At 35.9% G+C, this 20914-nt stretch overlaps 2 protein-coding genes across 4 annotated transcripts in view; both read left to right on the plus strand.

The window, feature by feature from the left end:
• drd2l (dopamine receptor D2 like) overlaps window positions 1-20914 on the plus strand; it is a 22433-nt gene continuing 1519 nt past the window's right edge. The window contains exons 1-8 of one of the 3 annotated variants that reach the window (XM_032558545.1): window positions 1-263; window positions 8797-10451; window positions 11896-12310; window positions 13117-13226; window positions 15867-16003; window positions 18143-18342; window positions 19381-19464; window positions 19701-20055. In XM_032558545.1, the coding sequence (XP_032414436.1) occupies window positions 11933-12310; window positions 13117-13226; window positions 15867-16003; window positions 18143-18342; window positions 19381-19464; window positions 19701-20055 (1264 nt within the window). In that variant the 5' untranslated portion in view covers window positions 1-263; window positions 8797-10451; window positions 11896-11932. The other 2 variants (XM_032558544.1, XM_032558546.1) reach the window with 2 other exon arrangements.
• Window positions 17393-20914, plus strand: part of LOC116717290 (persulfide dioxygenase ETHE1, mitochondrial-like) — a 23439-nt gene continuing 19917 nt past the window's right edge. The window contains exon 1 of the mRNA XM_032558551.1: window positions 17393-17404. The gene's annotated coding sequence lies outside the window, so the exon portion shown is untranslated. The remainder of the gene's footprint in view (window positions 17405-20914) is intronic.

Consider the following 20914-nt stretch of genomic DNA (forward strand, 5'->3'; position numbering starts at 1 on the left):
CGAAAATGAGCCTCTATTGCCCCCTTTCCCTCCCCTCATCCTCCCCGGCTCCTCTCCCCTACCCAGCAGCTGTTTCCAGCTTCTTTCACACTCAGCGCCGCGGAGAGCACATCCGCGGCTCAGCTGAAGGACGGGAGCAAACACACTTAATTTTCACATTGCATAACTGGTCAGGGTCAGGGTGAGGCGATCGGCAGCGTCTGGCTCATTTCTGCCGCTCAACCAGGAGGGAGCGCGGAGCAGAAGTTCAACCAGAGCAGAAGGTAAGGCGTAATTCATAAAAAAAATGTTCGGAAATGCTTTTTGCAGGAATTTATTATTCCTATATAGGCAAATAAGATACATTCTTGTTAGTTTTAAGTTGCTGTAAACTTCAAAGTTTACTATACTTTTTGCTTATTTTCATGTCATAGTTTTAAATTGCAACAATTCACATTCATCTGTAGAAATGAATCAGTCAAATCAACATAATCTAGATATATTAAAATTTAATAACATTTATTCCAGTTTTATTCTGGGTATACAAGAAACTCCTGCAATTTATGCCCATTATTAAAGAAGTTATACATTCAAGGCAGCCAAGCTTTTTGCATGGAAAGTCTGTGCAGCAATCCCTCCTCTTAGATATTGTGGGGAAGTTTAATTTAGCGGAAAGAAAACATTTGTATATAAAAATAAAAGCTGTTTAAATAAATGTTAAAACGTTTTGCTTAATCTCTTGCAGACAATATGTTACTTTTAAGTACTGAAGAATGTGTTTCATTCATTTCACAATAACTTCATGATTTTGGATAAAAGTGCTAAAATTACATCTTAAAATAATAACTAATTCAACCTCAAATACTTGTGTCCTTCTTTTTAAAGATGCAGCATGTAAATGCTTGGATTATTTTTATTTATCCCTAAACTCTTGTTAATCCTGGCTCCATACTTATAAAATAAAGTGGTCATTGTATAACAGACCAAGAACAGTGTGAAGTTATGTGTCGTTTGCAAATGCATCCAGCAGAAGCTCTGGTACTCGTCCTATCACACAAACTAAAAGCATCTGAGAGGCACAAGCTTCTTTATGTCTTCCAAGAAGTTTTAATTTTGATTACTGACCTTGGCTTAATTGTGACACTAGCAAGAATTTACAGTTCAAACCTGTGAAATAATTGGCATAGTGTAGTTTACAGTAATGTTTTAATGCAAACACTGTGTTCTTAGCATAAATCTTAGATTGTTGAGTTTCTTGTGCGGAAATCTTTTAGATAGATTTATTTTAATTCTTTAACTCTTTTATTTTCCAGTCATGTTTGAAGTAAAGCTATAGGTTGAGGCAAAAGTTTTTTGGCAGTGAAGTGGACAGTAGATTCTACTTTCTAACTAATGGCTACACCGTGTCGTATTGATCCCCAATAGGCATGTGTACAATCTGTGCCTTGTGACAAACTTGTATTATCATATGATTCTCTTACAAGATAAAGGAAAATATCACTCAGACTTTGTTTTCGGCCTTCAATTAAAAAACACTCTTCAGCACTTTATCCTCTGCTGTTGACTTCTGAATGTGAGTTTCCATAGCAGTCTGTTCGCAATGGGCTCACTTCAGTTGCAAGTGACTACCAAAAGCTGCAGTGTCTCTTTTTAAATAAGAGATGGAGAAGATGTGAAATTGCACGTTGAATAATAAATGCTGATGTCTGGTGTGGAGCACTGCCTCAGGACTGGAATTTTCATGTTGTGTTGAAGTGATTCTCCTGCATGCTCATCAGTTGATTGGGAATCCGTTTAAGCAGAGGAATTCTGGCCATTTTTGCAAGCTTTTACAAGGGGAAATATTTGTTACCTGCTGTTTAATTTAGTCACTTCCATTTTTATCACTTTAGGTAAGTGAATTTTACCTTGCAAGGCTTTGAGCACTTGTTCTATCACTGAGAATTATTTTCCAAGAAACGGCTATCATTTCAAATCCTCTCGATTTTATGTGGAAGGTAGAAATAAATACAAAAGCAACATCACATTCTGTCTTTTGTTGCTCTTCTTTTCATAATTTGAGCAGAGAATGATCTCAGAATAGTAGTTTTGTTCTCTGTTGCATAATTTACAGACGCATTATTAGAATATGATTTGAGTTAATTTATTTCACTAATTTAATTCACAACATGAAACCTACACAATGTAGAGATTCATTAAATATAGCTGCTTTGACTTTCATCTTCATAAAAAAACAGTGCATCAACACGAGTAGATAAGATGTCCCAAATCATCACTGACTGTGGAAGCTTCACATTTTACATAAAGCAATTTAAATTCTATAAGTTTCCACGCTCTCTCCAGAGTCTGTGACCATAATTTAAAAGAAAAATCCAACATCTACTTTCACTTATAAAAAGGACTGTAGGACAAGGATCATTTATTTTTCGTAACCCAGCTGAGATACATGTGATATAATCTGTGGCGTTAAGGAGTGGCTTAAACACAAGGAGTGTCAAAATCATAGCTCATGTCTTGAATATGTTTGTGTGTGGAGATTCCAGCTGCATTCCACATCTTGTGAATTTCCCTGAAACTCTAGAATTTGCTTTTCTTTGCAAGGCTGTTGTTATGGCTGCTGGTTTGTGCACAGCACTTTACATCCATCTGCATGACAGCATGAATACCTCACCATACATGTTCCCTGAGATTGTGTCAGCCATGTCATAGCTAAAACACACATGTATTAAAAATGCTATTTTACTGGTGTTATATTATGATTTTCTGAACATCTGGGTTTTTTTCACTAGCTAAACAGATAAGTGAAATACATTTAATTCAGTTGAGTATATATCTGTAGCATCAGTTCACAACAAACGTGTGAGTTGGCACCGAATGTTGTCTCAATTTGTTCTAGTCATGCAGTTACACACAGAGCCTGAGTGGGAGTCATTTTTCGCCCTGGAGTTTTATGTTTCAGACTCAATTTAGATAAGAACCTATTATTATTAAAATCAGGTAATTATAATCTTACATATTAGGTCTACAATTGTGGGGCATTGTGACATAAAACTACTAAATGGTATGCCTTAGCGCAACAGAATTCATTGAGTTGATTAAATAGTAGTTTGCAAGCAAAGTACATCTTGCTTTACCCACCTCATCATCCTCATTTGACATTGTTCACCTCAAACTCATTTTTTTTAAAAGTCGGCAATTTTTGCTCAATTTTTGCTCAACTTTTTCCAACGCCTTCCTCTTTTTATATATAACCTTCACCATGTCCACCCTTGCTCTTTCTACTTTCTATCTTTTAAAAAAAATGCTCAACATGTAAGGTTACATTAATTATGTCAGCCACTGCCCACAGGCCAATTTACTGGTCATTGTTGACCATAAATTGGCCATTGTTGGTCACAACAAAAAACAAGCATTTTTTTTTTTCTTTTGAAACACTTGTTTCAAGAAGTGTTTTTAAAACAAAAACAAAAAAAGACAGCGGATACGGCAGGCAGTTGCAACATAAAAGCGGCTTCACCACACTTGTAGTTAGACATCGATTACCAATAGACAAATTAAACTGATTTTATGTTAAAATGGCCTGCCATAAGGTAGTATCATTTTGCTGTTGACATAGCTACAAATCGGCTCAAAAAATAAAATAAAATAAAAGATGGACGCTGGCCCTTATGCCCCAAACGTCACACCCACCCACCGGGAAATGTCCCAATCCTCCCAATTCGCCAGTCCAGGTCTACTTTAAAATATTCCAATTTGGTCCTAATTGGAATTCAGTTTGCAATAATACTATATTAGTATTCACCTTTGCAGTCAAAATCTACTGACTGATCATTAAAAACAAAAGGCCACTAAAAGAAGTTGAAGAAGCGAGTCTTATTTTTATTTTTTCCTGAAATGGACAGAGAGCTGATTATACAGCAGCTGAACACGATTCCCAGTGGCATTGAGTCTCATTCCTTCCTCTCAGTGAAAGAAATCAAAGATGTATTGCAAGACAGCTCATTACTCTGAAAACTTACTTCACTTTATTCACCATTGGGTTTTTTCTTTAATTTTTTGTTTTTTTAGCAGTACCAAAACCAGACAAGGTGAAAAATGTAATAGACCTGTCTAGAGTAACCAGGGATGAGTAGAGCAATGGACAAGGAGAAACATGAGGATATTTCACAGGAGGATTGAGTGATAGGAGAAAACAGGCTGGGTTACTGGGAGGATAGTTCTGTTTTAAGGGCAGATGAGGATGAGAGAAGGAGAGGTTGCTTTTTAAAAGTGATTTTGCCTGTTTAAAAAATGCAAAATAGTGTATAATCAAGTTTGAAAGAAAGTAGTGTATTTTGTATTTATAATTTGGTTGCATTTTTCATATTCTTAAAAACTAGTACCGTATATTATTTTCAGAATATTGGGTAGTTTTTTAGCCATGTGAAATAAAATTTTCATCCAGTGCGTTGTTAATGTGTTTATGTGCCTTGAGGTGCTTCAAGGCAGTTTTCTGGACTCTGATTTCACCTTGATATCTAAATTTAAATATCTCTGTTATGTTTTATATTTTGTGTTTCTTGTGTGTTGTGCAAACTAACTAATGCAAAAGCCATCTTCAGATATTTTTTTTCAGTTTTATCTATTTTTAATTTTGCCCATTTATTTTCACATTCTCATCAAAATCTGTGGTTTCTTATCTTTTTCAATCATTTAAAAAAAGCCTTTATACTACACTGTTGTACCTTTTCTAAGTCAAGAATCAGATCATATTTATTTATAAGACCCAACTTCACTCTTGTCTGCAAACACATAAAATCTGACCTTAAAAATCTAATCTCACTAAATCCATTGACATTTTGTGCTTGCAATGTCCAATAACTTTTTACATTTCAGGATGTATGCTGGATGAATACACTGTTATATTTTCTCCGATGACAATTAAATTGCAGCGACAAGCAGAGAATAATGTACATTCTTTCAAAGTTGCTGTCACACTGTTTCTTTTCTTGGCTGAAACCTGAACATGCTTTTCATGAGGGTCCAAAATCTAAAGTTTTAGTGCATTTTGTGAAACATCACACATTTGAAGCATGCATGTCATTTTGGCATGTGCCTCTATTTTGTGTTGCGTAGAACTTTTGGCATGTGACTGAATTCTCCCATCAACAATTTTTGTCTCACATAATAAATGCTAGTATTGTAGTACTCGAGACCGGTCATTGTCTCGACTTGGTCTCGGGTTAGGTGGTCTTGACTACAACACTAATGAACGCCTGTCCATCTTTGACTGAAAGTTCAACACAATCTATGAGGTCAATTAACTAGCAACTTATTAAAATAAAAAAATAAAATAAAAGCAAATGGTTTGTGTTTTAGTCATGGTATAGCCACTCCAAATATTCAGCATGCTTGTCCAAATGATATTCACAGCAACAAGCCGTTCTGCTCAAAGAATCTTATACAAGTTGTCATTTTTCTCATCTTCGTTGTTTTAGCAATGTCACTGTTCCCGTCTCTGCAGAATTTTAAAGTTTAATCTTAGTCTGTCTGTTCCATGCTCATTTTTGCGGTCACCTTATTGTGTCAATTCTGGTCACAAACACATCTTAACACGGCTGGTGGTCCAACAGATTCCTACTTCTTCAGTCTTTGAAAAACATCTCTGGTTCTTGAAATGTGAGAGAATTATATTTTTTGTTACCAAGGCAAAGTTGCAGTTCAAGATTTATTGGTTTATTTAATTTTTGGTTGGAGGAAATATATATTTTTTCTTTTCATTCTTATCGCATTAGAATGAAACGCGATAAATGTAGCTCATATCTTATTATATGCTTTATTTTTTATTTCATAATAAGAAATGAGCTAAATGTAGGATTTTTCTTCTGCTATAAATTGAAAGTAAATATTTGAGGTCCCAGTTGAGCAGCTGTGGGCAAAAGCTGAGCCAGTGCTGCTTGAATATTTCATTTTCTTTTTTGCTTTTTGGTGGAACAGTTTGTAGCTTTTCTCTTGCTCTCGTTTAATGCCTTAGGGCAGCTTGTTCTTTGTTGTTTTGAATAAATTTTGAGGCAAACTGAAATTAGAGTTACTTCACAAACATTGCTTGAAACACAGCTTAGAAAACAAAGCTGTTAATATATTTCAGCTTTCCTTAAAAAAAAACATGTATATTTCATATATTTTGTTTTCAGTAAATGTTCCTGAACTATGTGATGGTTAAATGAAGATAACAGATGATTTATAAATAATAATGGACTCTCATCACTTGAGGAGTCCAGAATTTGTCTGCAGGATTTCCAAGATTGTTTGAAAAGTAGATCTTAGCAGAATCTCTTGTGAGTGTGAAGGCAGTAATTATGCTACTGAACTGCTTAGCACTCACCAAATACATTTTTACTGCTGGTTTCCCACATCAGGTATCACATCTGGAATCGGATGTTTGCTTACAAGCTATGTATGCAGTTTTCCCTTAACGTTAAAACCAGTTGTTTCTTTACAAACTAAGACATAACTTTTTTTGTCACCCTCTCTGATATTAAATCTAAAATAAATGCTTTGGGTCAGTTAGAGCTATGAGAGTTATTTCTAATCAGTCAAAAAGTTTACATTCATGCTTTTAATATTTGGTAACAATGCATTTAAACTGTGTGTCATGACAGTTTGCTTGAATTTTGGCCCATTCCTTATAATGATTTGACCCCCTTTATTCCAAATTAGGGATAGAGTTTTGATGATAACGTCCCCTATTTTCCTTTGACTGTAGCACAGGTCAATATGACCAAACACATATCTGAGTTTTTTTTCTTTTTTTTAGGTCACAGAACATGTCTACAAAATTTAGAATCTTTGTTCCTGAATTGTCAGATTGCAACTTGCTTTGTTACTTTACTGGCTTTATTGTGCCAATTTGGAGAAATGTCTTCTTCATCCCAAAGTGGCCCTTTATCTCATCTTTAGACAAGACTTATTGTGGCAAACAACATTGTTACCAGCTTCACCCAGCAACTTTGCAAAGTAGTTTGATTTTTCTGGAACTGAAATGCAAATTTCAACTTTTTCCTCCCTGGGACACAGAACTTCCCTAAATGGTATAATGGTTGAACATTGTCATTGGTGTTTATATTTATATATAATTGTTTGAACAGATGACCATCAAAACTTCCAGCATCTGACATTTATACCCAGAGGTGAGGTTGTTGCTTTAAAATATATCCAAAGGTGAGCCATGATTTAACTAAATTTTAACAAATCAGTTAACCCATTTATTTTGTAATGTTCATGTAACTAATAATTTAATTACTGGTACTAAATATTTCCATTACCAGAAGCTTACAAAGTTATGCCAACATCGTCTGAGTTTTGCCAAACTGTTTGTAAGGCATACGCTTAGTGTATCTAAACATCTGACTGAAGAAAATAGCAAAGAATTATTCCTGTCATTTTTCTGGTGGTTAGCAACAGAAGTAGTATTGTTAAGGCTGGCTGACCTAAAACTATAAATCTTTATCCTGATTTGATGTCAAAGGGTGAGAAAGATGTGTCTTTTATCCAGTATAAGTAAATATTCTTTTTCAACTATATATAGAATGTGGATCGTTTCTGCACCTCAACCATCAGTTGCAGCCTTGCTTGGAAAGAAGGACAATTGTCAACGCTACAATTATTTTCATTATTTTATTAGCAGCGTTATGTTGCAGATTGTTTCTTTGACATCCTGTGCAATAATTATTACCTGGTGCAGGTCCCTATGTGCTTATCTTGGCTCGGTCAGCCAAGAACTGCGGACACAAAATACCATGTCTGCATGTCTTTCACTGATTGCTATGAGCTGAATACACTAATCTGCTCCTTGACCTTGTTCTCCTTTTCCTCCTTCTGTTCCCTGTCATTGTCTTCATCCGTTCAACTCGTCATTAAATTTGATGCCGTTGTAGCTACATGTTGCATTTGAAGTGCTGTCTAAAAAACTCATCAGTTACATCAGTCTTCTTTCAAACATCCTAGGCATAATTTTTAAGGTTTTGCTCCTCTTCCTGGAGGAATCTACTTTACTCATAGTACACATACTATATGCTAATCATTGCCAGATTATGGTTAGCGCATCTTTTCTTTAGAATTGACAAGTAATTAATTCAAAACAATGCTCCGGTGTGTTACAGAAGAGATCTCTAAGAACATAAAGAGAATATCCATATTCTGGGAGATTTTAGTGTCATAAAGTGGTTCTATTCAAGTGTGTAGATGGACTTAATTTGAAGAGTTACTGCATATTAAAAGTGGAGACAACTTCGTGTAGATTTATAAAGTCAAATCTGCTGGACAATTTTCACTAAATCCTGGCAAAGGAAAGTAAATCTCTAAAATGTCTTTAACCTACAGAGTTTCAGATCAAATATAATAACCCAGCTGTTAAGAATGAAGAAGTACAGTCTAAGGTTGATATGCTAAAATTATGAAATATCATATCTGATCATAAAGAAATACTGAAACATGTCAAATTAGCTTCATAATAATAACTATATACCTCTTAATGTAGTTCATTTTTCCCCATTACTTGCCTTTACAACATTATATTAAAATAAAGTGTTGCCCAAAAAAGCTGAAAGACTATTTTATGGTTTGACTTTCCATTAAAATTTGAAGAACATATTCCCATCCAAATGTCATGTCTTTTCTACTTTTTCCATTAAAGCATTAATTGTTCATTGTTCTCCATGATGTCCTCTGTTGATTCTTGTTAGTATAACTGAGTTATTGGTACATGAGCTAAAAGTGTCCTAGATGAGGTCTGCTGTGTGGATGTATCAGCTCTTCTCATGTTGGTTTTGATTGCAGATAAACTTGGGGTAAGCAGTATAGCTATGTGAAAATCTGAATCTTATTCATCACCTTCAGGCTGACTGGTAAGGTGTCAGAGGTCATTTACAATTTCCTATCGGTAATAAATAACTGATGTGCCATTTTGCATGATATTGTAAGTTGTAGTTGTAGATGAGAGCAATGGAAAGAGGAGAGGGGAGAAAATGTAATGTATTCCCCCAGTCTTGCCTCTTTTCTGCATGTCTACTGGCATTAATGATTGCTATATAAATTATTTATTCACACATTTTATGTTCTTCTGTCTTCCTAGTTTCTTTTTTTTATCTGCAAATGAGACAGCAGATGTCACATAAAACTAATGTCATAGAAGTATTCTTAAATCTTTGTCAGTGTTGTTATTTTGAAAAACATGAATAGAGTCCTTAAAGTTATTCTACTGAACTACTTAATTTGCCCCAGTTCAGGAAAAAAAAAAAAACATTCTGCACAATCAGTTTTCCATGTTTCATCCATCTTTTTAAAAAAATAAATAGATGCTCTTGCCATGTGGATGAGACACTTTTTGGTGTTGCTCATAAATGACCCATGATTGCCCACAAACAGGTGTGAAGAACAGTTTCCACACCACAGCACCTGCTGTCTGACTTTTCTTTGGGGGGAGGAACCATTCAGTCCCAACTCGCTACTCAGATGGAATTAAATCAAGGTTTCCCCTGCGACTGCCATGAAAACACGGATTAGAGCACAGCTGAGGCATAGGATGGGAGCATTACTCCCATCCTATGCCACTTTACAGGTTTCTTTCAGGCATCTGGTGATAAATGAGACATCCCTGCCTTCGTAAGTGACATTGAATGGACATTTTGCAATAAGAAAGGTGAGAAACAAACAGCAAAAGCAAAATTCCTGTTTGAGATTTCCTAAAGGGAACTTTTTTGTGGCTATAAACATCTAAATGTTGAAGTTTTTGTTCATAGCCCGCAAGCCAGATTTTGCAAACCAATAACACAAATTGCCATATGGTTTTTATAGTTGTTTCCATGCTACCCACATAAGTGCTAAAGGTATGGGCAGCTCTAACATCTGTTGGAGTGCCCATAAATCTGTAAAGAAAAACTATTCAGGTTTGGGAACAACATATGCTGCCTTGTTTTTCACAAAATGCTTTATTAAAGTTTATTGGTCAGGCAATGCTTTATTGGCTACGTGGCTGCTTGAAAATGTTTGAAATTGTGAAAGCATTCTATAAATGGATAAATTAGTTTAATTCAATTGTTTTTTCTTATTCTTTTTTTAAAACACAGTAAAAATCTAGGATGTAAAATTCAATAGTTTTGAAAGAATAGATTTTCTTTTATTTTTTTTAGATGTCATTTCTTCTTTTTTTGCCACTCCATCATTACAATGTAGTTAGTTATTTTTCTTTAATTCATATAAATCAGCACAAAAGAACCATAGTCATTGTGGTATCTGGGATATTGACTGATTTGATATTTTATTTTCCAGAAATGTCAATATGCTAAGTATGTCTTGTGTTTTAGTATTTTTGTTATTATGTAGTCACATTTATTTATTTCAGTTTTTATCTTTGTTTCCTAGAAATCCGCTAAGAAAATGGTTGGTGAACAAAATCTGATGATTTTATGCTTTTGCTGATTTCACCGACTGTGGTGAGCTACTGGAGGCTTATTAAAAATCAAATTTTCTAATTAGTGAACTCAATATAGGATGTGCTGACAGTAGTTATGAGTGTAAAAGTTCTTCCTGACGGAAAAAGATTCTAGGTTAGCAATTTCCAGAATCAGTGAAGTGTTTGAAAATGAAGACAAAGGAGGCACAAAAGCTGCAAGAAGCCTTTAGAAAGGAAGCTTTTCTGTAGAGGGTTGTTGGCTATTCCCCCAGGCTGCTGCTTTTAAGGAAGTGAGACTTCAACAGTTAAGGATGAACACATTGCAGCAAAGTTTATCTGTTTTTTTCCCCTTTGGTAATGCCAATTTTGTCTGCCTTGGAACGTCTAGGATTTCTAAGTCTTACTGTTATGGTGTACTCTTTATTTAGGGAATACATACTTAACAATGCTATTTGTCTTTGTTTTGAAATAATTTGGAAATTCTTATTAACTGCAGAGCTGTGCAACTATGAATACTCTCCCTAACACACACTTTGTGACTTCAGCTGTGGTTCTAATTTAATGACCTATAATTAATGAGTGATTTAATGGGATAAATGAAACAAAATGTAATTCTATTTAGTCGTGTTTAATTTGTACAGATATCTTTGTCCCTTAACATGGAGGACTTTTTTGTTAGATTTTTTGTGATGAAGATCCTTTTTTATCTATAATGTAAAAAAAAAAACAAGTTTTATTGTTATGTATAGTTCTTGGAGAGAAATAGTAATTGGCCGGTAAAAGGTTTACAAAATCCAAGATTTGAAATTTGCCTCAGAATTTCTGAACACTGCATCTCTACTGTTTTCCCATTTCCCCATTTTTTCCCCCCATCTTTCTTTTTGGCTGTTTGGGTTCATTGTTTCAGTTTCTGACATTTTGCTTTATGATTTAACTTCCATCCATCCCCTTTAAAACGTTTCTCTCAGCTACATCTTGTGACTTGAGGAGATGATGCAATATGGTGTTAAAAATGTCTAGATTTTCAGTATATTTTGCAACCAGTGGTCATCTTAATTATTGTCATGTTAAAAGAACCAGAGAAAAAATAACAAGTAACTAACATTTTAATGGAGAATATTTTAAAGAAATTCAAAGATATGTGCCAAAGTTTTACTCAGAAATACAATATATATTATTTTACCCCCACTTTAATCATCCAAGAATAAACTAGCCAAACTCTACAATATCTTATATGACTTTAGAGATTATATGTCATTTGTATTGTTGTTCTTTGACTGATTTCCTATTCAGCGCTCTCTGTGTTTCTCTGTGATGCGAGACAAAAGAATAATCCATTACTGGTGTTATAGAAACCTTTGCTTTTCATCTCTGTTGTTTAAAAAGAGCTCAGTGTTTGTATTTGCTAAGAAAGACTCTTGAATGAACTCTGAGTCATGTGAGGTCTCATGGTAATTACTTTTCTCCTCCTCTCTTTGTTTTAGCCCCTTTCCTCTTTATCATGTTCACTGGAGCGAAGTCATGACTTTACTCAACGAGTCCGAAGAGACCACCTCTCTCTCCGCTCCCCTCTCCTCCCTTAGGAACAATTTCTCAGCCTTTTTCACACCTGACGCCTCTTATTCCCCTGTATCCTATCCCACCTCGTCCTCCTCTTCCTTTCTGCTGACATCCTCCAACTGCACCGACTCTTCACCATCTTCCTCGCCACCGTACAACTTCTACGCTGTGCTGTTAGTCCTTCTAATCTTTTGTGTGGTGTTTGGCAATGTGCTGGTGTGTGTGGCTGTGTCTCGGGAGCGTGCCTTGCAGACCACCACCAACTACCTCATTGTCTCCCTGGCCGTGTCCGATCTGCTGCTGGCAACCCTGGTCATGCCTTGGGGTGTTTATCTGGAGGTAATGTAGAAATATGCACAACTTTGTTTTTCAAACAAGTCTAAAAACATTTCTCTGATCCAGAGTGGAATAAAACTGGATGATTCTTTGTAGGTTCAGGTTGTTTTTTTTTTTGTTGGAGGCAATGTTAAACAAATGAAAATTGTTTCCATATTTTAAAACAGCAGTGACATATTCTATCGCACTGCTAAAGTATTCAATTGCAAAGTACTGTCTCCTCAATGCGCGAGAGAAGGAAAAAACATGAAGTTGACATATTTAGATAATGTCTGATGAGGTAGTCAAGAGGTAGTGATACTTTTGTGTTTTGTATCTGAATCAGTGGGCAAGATAAGCCGAAAGAAATAATGTTGAAAAAATGGATGATTTGCTTAGTGGCCCAAAATATAACAAGATAGTGCAGTTTCATTAGGCATTCTAAAATAATATATTCATCTGTTATTAGCTTGCCAAATTAATTCCTGTTGACATTTATCAAATATGTAAATTAACAGTTAATTCCTTCGCAGAAAATGCCCATATAATGTTTGAAAAGTGTCAAAGTGAATCTCTTTGGGCTTATCGTCAGGCAAAGAAAGCCAGAAGAAAGAAGAAGCTATTAGAAACATGATAATTATTAAAGTTTTATTTTATTCTTCTGCTACTTATTCAGACATAAATGACTTGCATCATACTTGAGTTATAAGAACAATTGGTTGGCTTGTTTTGTAATTAAATTGTGCGAAAAATGTGTGCTGTGATTTGTCCTTGTTAGATTATAGGGAACGACTGAGCCACAACTTTAATCTATTTTTGTGTTCCTGAAGGTGGTTGGGGAGTGGCGCTTCAGTCTAATTCACTGTGACATCCTGCTCACTCTGGACGTCATGATGTGCACCGCCAGCATCCTCAACCTGTGCGCCATCAGCATTGACAGGTGGGTTTCCTCTTTTTTTCTATCCCAAGGTGAACCCAACATGACACAAGGAAGGCATGTGAAGAAGACATAAGTTTTTCTACCAAAATCAAAGGCACCCTGGAAACAGGAAACCCAGGAATAAAAGGAGAAATGAATAGAAAACGGGGTCAGGTAGTTATTGACCTCACAATGAGTATCAGAGAAAATAACAGACAACAAAGGAGTCTGTTTGTTGGAGAGTGTGGTTACAAGAACAGACGATGTGTTGAAATGGCAGTCAGGGAAAAAAATCAAAGATTAGCACTTAAGAACAGCCAGCAGAGAAATCGAACTCAAGAAATCTGAAAAATAATGGAGAGAAAACATATTCTCAACAAAATAACATCTGCTCAGGCTGATACTGCAAAATTGAGGAAAAATAGCATAACCCCTTTTTATTGTGTAGTCTATCTTAACAGCTACACATATTTGTAATAACACTCATTTTTTAAATCTTACAATACATGCCTTATCAGAATAGAGTTTTATTGAATCATTTTCATACTTTGTATTCAAAATCTAGTTTAAAAAAATATCCTTGTATCTTAAAATTCACTGATGGTGGGTAAACTTATAAAATTTTTCAAAATGTAATAGTTGTTTTCCTCTGGGAAACTTCAAGCTATGAAACAAAACTGATAAGAAAATAATCAAAAATGCACTTTTCCTGTCAAATTTGTATAAGCATTATAGTAAAGACATTTGTTATTTTGTTAAATATGTAGTTTATATGTTATCTTTGAAACTATTCCAAAACGTATATATGGTCATGCTGTGTGGCCTATTTGCATAATATTGGGCTGAATAATTAAATAAAGTGTCTTGAAGTTGCCCAAAATTAGATGGGTCAAAAAGCTGGAATGATGACATGATGACATTTGTCTAAGGGAGAACACCTGCTTCATTATTTGTTTTTATTTTATCATCCAACTATCACTGAACAGCAGGACAAAAAAGCCCTGCGTACTGTCATCATGTGTCCAGCAGGTTGGAGACTGTGGTTTTATGTCCCCAATGTCCTCCGCTGTCATCTGTGATCTTGGCAGTTTTTTAAGGCCCATAAAAACACATTTAATGATTTGAGCTTCCACTTGATGCGCTCGTCCTGCGTCCTGAGGGAGGTGACCAGACACCCAGCGGGCAAACCGTCTATAGCTGTGTCCTCATTTTTCAAACCGACATATTGAGGTTGTGCTAGTTTACACACGCAGTCTGGTACATTAACCTAGGACAAAGTCTTTAGTCATTTTTGAGACAAAAACAACAACAAAAAAAAGACAACTAAGGTTAATCCTAGATATTTGACTTCTGGCTTTGCTTCACATAAAGAAATGTTTGCTCTCATGTATTTTTTGTGTGTTTTATCCATCAATATATTATTTTTTCTTTCTACATATACATTTTGTCTATCCATAAAATACTTTTTGAAGTATTTAGGAACTCTTTCTTTCATGCAACTACAAACTTTAACTTTTGTTCTGGAGAGATAAAAACAAAAAGGAACTTTTTGTCATGCAGAATATTGCGTGTAGACAAAAACTTCCTGTATGCCATTCTAAGCACACAGTCTACAAGGTGAAGCATAAGTGTGAAATTAAAAAGCTTCAGGATGCTTTTCTTGTGCATGGAGAAAAATAATTTACCGAGTTGATGGTAAGATGGATGGAGATCATTACAGGGAAATTCTGGCAGAAAATCTGAAAGAGGCTGTAATAGTATTGAGACCACTATTTGCTAAATGTTTCGAAAGTCAATACTGTAGTCTCCCATCATGCAAATCAAATGAATCAAAACAACTAAATAATGAATTAAACTTCCTTATCAGGTTTGTACTAATTTATCAAGTTTTATTGCTGAAGAGATTAGAAGCAGAAAGATACAAGAACTAGTGACTGAAGGCAGCTGCAGAAACGAAAGAACAACAAAAGAGAAAATCCTGTCTCTGATGAGGTCCATATGATCCTGACTTCAAACTGCCATCATCTGCAAAGACTTCTCAGCATTCATTTAAAATGTAATAAAGCAACTTTACCCTTAGAAGCAGTTCAACTAAAAATTTTCATAACTGCAGATAAAGCTCTATATGGTGATTTGCCATCGTTTGCAATTCCTGAATCCTTCCTGTGAGATATAAACAGACATCTTTTAAGGACTTGTTTGTAAGAATCTGAACTGCTCCAGGCTCACTATCTGATTATACGTTGCAGGCAAAGGAATGAATACTGTGCAGAATCGACTCATGTTTTAACAGCTTCTGTTTACTTCTTGTCTGTGACCTTCCGGGTGCCGCCGAGACATGAGCTGCTCACTTAAAACCACCAACAGCAGCAGGCAACTTCAATTGCTTTTGACAGCTATGTGTTTTGTGTCCTTGCAGCTGCGAAACAAGAAGTGACAGCTTTTGTCTGTTTGAGAAACAAACCAGGATTTGATTGTCATGTTTTTATTACTTTAAAATATGTAAGAACACGGCTGTGGGATAACTAACTCACTGGATTTATCAGAGATTGTTTGTTCTGTATTGACGTATTTGTTCAGAAGCATGCCTAGTGGGTGTAAGAGACACGCTAATGTGACACCAGTGGGGTTTTTTATACTTGTGCATGTATGTTGTTGCAGGTACACAGCAGTAGCCATGCCGCTGCTCTACAACACCAGATACAGCTCCAGGAGGAGGGTGGCTGTGATGATTGCCGTGGTGTGGTTTCTCTCTTTTGCCATCTCCTGCCCTTTGTTGTTTGGACTGAACAATACAGGTGAAAGTAACTTTTAGACACTCCTATCACCTTACTGCAATCAGCCATTGTGGTGGTCAGAATAATCACACCTATTAAGGCCATAAAAGTAGCACAACGAAACTTTGTTGTGAAAAAAGATGATCTTTTAGGGGTTGTGTTATTCCTACTCCGCATTGTGCACAAATGTTAATGTATACGACAAATTTTGATATAATCAGTGGTTGTTTTTTTTTTATTTACCCTTAGCATATCTCATTTCAGAGTAATATGATATAGTTAGTTGTCTGCTGTGTGCCTTTTTTAGAGATAAGGCTGTTGACCAAAGATCTATGACCTCTGTGTTGTCATTGTGCAGGACTCCTGTATTCTAAAGTGACTGATCAAAATACTTTATTACATCTAAAATTTTCTATTTCCACATATTGTGCTCCATTGTTGTTATGGATTCAGAGTTTGGTTTCCAGACAATTCTGCGAATAGAAAAGCAAAGAGAAACAACTTTGAGACATTGTGTCACTTCCAGCCCAGGTTCTGACAAAATGAAGTTTGTTTTATTAAATGATGCTAGAAATGTTCTCATTTATTTGCAGAAGGGCGTTAAAACTTGCAGAGCTTTTCAGTCAAAAATGTTCACACTTTTTTGTCATCTGACAGCAATACTGCTGTAGACTTAGACTTAGACTTAGACTTGTACTTTATTGATCCTTTGGGAAGACTCCCTCAGGAAATTGAAGTTACCAGCAGCTCCCAGGCAAAAAACAAAGTTAACACACAGTAAGCAAAAGTGCAAAAGAATACAAAATACAAATTAAATACTAAGGTACACTAAGGTACAGAGCTGTTCCATACATCTGGGATCATTAGCCAGCACTCAAATTACTTTATGCTTAAACTCTTGCATTGGCAAAATAATTTGTTCACATTGAGTTAGTAACAGACGATGCTTTGTAAAGCGATTAGACACAGATAATATTTGATTAGATTGCTACCTCACTTGGCAGCTGGAGTGGTGGCGCTCATCAGTCAACTTCTGTGCTGATAAAGGCTTCTGCGGTGGGGGGTGGGCTCAAGCTTTGAAAGTGTTCAGACTGAGCTCAAAGAAAGGGCTTTAGGCTGAGTGAGAATCACAAAGTAATGTGAGAGCTTACTTCCAACAAGCCAGCACAGCAGGACTGAATGATGCAAGTCAGACAGCGAAAACACATCTCTCTCCTCACAGCTATGGGTTGCTCGTACATTACGGCTCACAGCTTGAGACGTTTCTCATTCGCTTGTGCTGACAGTGTTAGTGATTGAGTTACATCACTGGTATACTTTAAATCCAAGCAGTGTTGTTATAGATGTTTTTGATGAAACTTAGATTAGTAAAATCCAAAGGGTGTCGAATAATTAAATTCCACCTAAGGATCGCTTCAAACGGTGGGATTAAATGGGTTAAGGATCTGTAAGGAAAATGTTAAATTCTGCAATGTCTTTTTTCTCTCATAACAAGTGATGTGGATAACAGCTTTGTTCAAACTGGATTAAACAGTCAGAACACAATAAAGCTACAACAAACAAGTGACTGAATCTGTCTGCGTTTGTAGTGCATTTAAAAGAGATGATGAAAGGCAGCTTGTCATCTAACCTGATTGTCATGTAATTTTTTATTATTGCTATTTCATAGTTGTTGCTGATAATTAGAAAAGAATAATCAACAGCAAATCAATATGATATCAAAGTTATAAATCCAGAAATGCATGATTTTTTTTTTGGTTTCATTACATTTGAGGGTGAATTTATAAGCATCTAAATTTGTCAGTCTAGTACTCTAAAGGCGATTAAACTTGGTTGCACTTTATAAAACTATTTATATTACTTATTCCACATGTATTGCATATGTTAACTCAGAGAATAGTAATTGTCTGAGCATAATGTATAGTGTATAGTTTGTATGCTTTTGAAAGCTGTTTGTGATGCTGTTTAATAACAATGAGAAAGCTTTTGAATTTTGTGTGAAATCAGAGCTTATTTTGGTACATAACATTAAAAATAATCATGTATGTGCATCTAATAATTTATTGTAATTTTGATTCAATATCTGGTACCTTGATTGCTTGAGTTGCGTATTTTGCAAAGCTAACATTTGCGTCTTCTTGTTTATCTTTCCTGCATCAGACAGCCGGGAAGGCACCACATGCAGCTTCGCAGACCCGGCGTTCGTGGTCTACTCCTCTGTCGCATCTTTCTATGTACCATTTATCGTAACATTGTTGGTGTATGCCCAGATCTGCGTGGTGTTGCGTAAACGTGGGAGACGCACTGCCCCACCGCGCAAACACGGTGGTCCTGGAGCAGCAGAGAGTCGACAGCGGAAGGTAAATATCTCAGTTTTGCTGAAGCTTCACTATTTTCTTATTGTTTTAATTTGTTTGGGCTGATATTTACAGTAAGCATCCATGAAACCTAAAACCCAGGTCACTCTATTGTAAATCTGCCTTAGTGGCAGAAGATATGTTTAATAAGCTAAATAAGTAAAGACTAATTCATGTATTTCAGTAGATTTAAGTAAATAATTGTCCAAAATAACCATTCTACACATTTAAAAATGTAGCATAACATACTAAAGGCCAGTAAAGCCAGGCTGCAGAAAAATGTATTTGCATCTAATCAGTTGTTGTTGAAAATTGTATATAAATCAAATCAATATTTTATTTGTAACTGTTAAGATTAAGTGTACGTAGTGTATATAAAGAGAATTGTTCTCTGGTTCATTACTTTAATAATCAAAACTCGTGCTTGCACATTATTGCACACATAGTGTCTCCGTGTTGCATAACACTCTCAGGCCATCACACTGTGGATTGTGGTTTAATAAACTCTCCCTGTATTGTATTGATTTTAGTTTTTGTTTGAAAAAATGGGTCATAAATCTGCTTTATGTCTTCAACTGAGGTAACAGAGGGTAGAAACGGTCTACCGCACAAAATTAAAACTGGTTATAATATACTGACAACTTCCCTTTACCATTTTCCTACTACACAGCAACAATATTGGTTTTCAAGAAGGAGAAAAACAATGTCAAATTTTAATATTGTTCCATTAGAAAACAATGTGTTGTTATTGATTTAATAATGGTGGAACAACCACTGCTGTCTAGAAAATTCTTCTCAAGTCTTTTTGTTTATTTTTTCCAAAGGTTGTGATGCAGTTTAATTAAAAGAGGTTACTCGTGAAGTTAGGGTAGCTATTGATTAAAAATTAAATTTAGAAGTCACTTGAATTGTCATGCAAAACTACATTACACTTTGTTGTTTTATTTGCATTGAGTGTAAGGGTCTTGCATTGAGTGTAAGGGTCTTTTTAGATTTTCACTCTTTTCACTTATTGAATCTCCTTTTTCCTTCCCTTTTCAGAATAAGTGCACACAACCAGAAGATGTGAAACTGTGTACCCTGATCCTTAGGCCTGCCACTGCAGGTCCTCAACGAAAGAAAGTGGTGAGCAACCTAAACAAGCTTTCCGTCTAAACAATGTGACTATTTTTTCTTTATATTTCTCTTTCCATTGAGTCTCCTGGATCTGTTGTGAATTTCTGCTTTGTTATTTGATTATTACCACATACCATTCTGTCCCTTATTTAACATTTTGTTTCTTCTTCTCAAACCTGCATCTTTTTTTGTCCCCCAAAGCTTGCTTTTCTCACCTCCCTCCTTCTTCCCTCGCTATGTATCAGAGCCTCGTGAAGGAGTCTGTGGTTCATCCCCTCGAAGTGGAGCCGGGTCGTTTCCTACCACAGACGGAGCAGAATCTACCGCCTCCCAACGCTCCACAGCCTTCCAATCATTCACTGCAGTCTAAGATCTCACTCTCCATCGCAGTAGGACCGGCTCCGGCTCTTCCCTCAACCGTGGCGCGATCCGCTTTAACGCCCCGTCCCCCCACCCTCGAGGATGGCATGAGGGGTCGAGAGGGGTGGAGGGAGCGCAGCGGAGGCAGAGAGAAATGGGGCACCACCAAGGAGAGGGTGAGAGGGAGGCTCTCACAGCAGAAGGAGCGGAAGGCAACACAGATGCTGGCTATTGTGCTGGGTGAGGAAGAAGAAGAACAGACTAATAATTGATCAGATGTTCACATAGAATTAGTGGCTCTTTAGACTTAATGGAGATTAAGTATAAATAAAATATATCCTTTGATTTGGGTTGAACAGGCTTATATTTTAAACAATTCTATTTTTCATCTCCATTTATAGTTTGTTTCTTGTCAAAGCTTATTGTTTAGCATTAACCTGCAAGAACCACATTTTAGCTTAAGGCAGAAACTACTTTTATACTACGTTGCATTCTGCTTTCTTACAACCTTACGTGTTTTATATTTTATGGATGGTTGCATCTCTCAAAATAGAACTGGTGAGGTTATCTGTTGCTTCAGTAGTTTTGTGACACTGAAATAATAAAATGTAGGAATGTGAATGTTGTTTCATTACTCAGATTTCTGTATGAGTTGTCATATATTGCTGTGCAAACTAAACACACATAGGCAGGCTGACAGCTGCATTAGGCGAACTATATTTTTATTGCACACAATATACATTCAACATAGTGAAACGTATTCCATGGTGTATATAGTGCAATCTTGTAGATGGTCAAGATCTGCCGATGGCAGCCACATGTTCCACCTCATCCCAAACATTAAAATCCCCAAAGTAGCCAGTGAAAGATGTAAACTTGGCCTTATATCCCCCATTTCTGGAGAAACTGCTGAAATGAAAGAATAAATTGAGTTTGATGGAATGTAACTTGGATTATACTGGAATGTGCCTAGTTTATACAGCTGGATTGTATTGGGAAGTATTTTAATAATTACAGCTGAATTTAGACCATAATTTGATATAAATTTAACCAAATTATCTCATAAAAGGACTCAATTTAATTGGTTACCAAGAAACTA

This window comes from Xiphophorus hellerii, chromosome 3 (assembly GCF_003331165.1).
Source record: "Xiphophorus hellerii strain 12219 chromosome 3, Xiphophorus_hellerii-4.1, whole genome shotgun sequence".
NCBI lineage: Eukaryota > Metazoa > Chordata > Actinopteri > Cyprinodontiformes > Poeciliidae > Xiphophorus > Xiphophorus hellerii.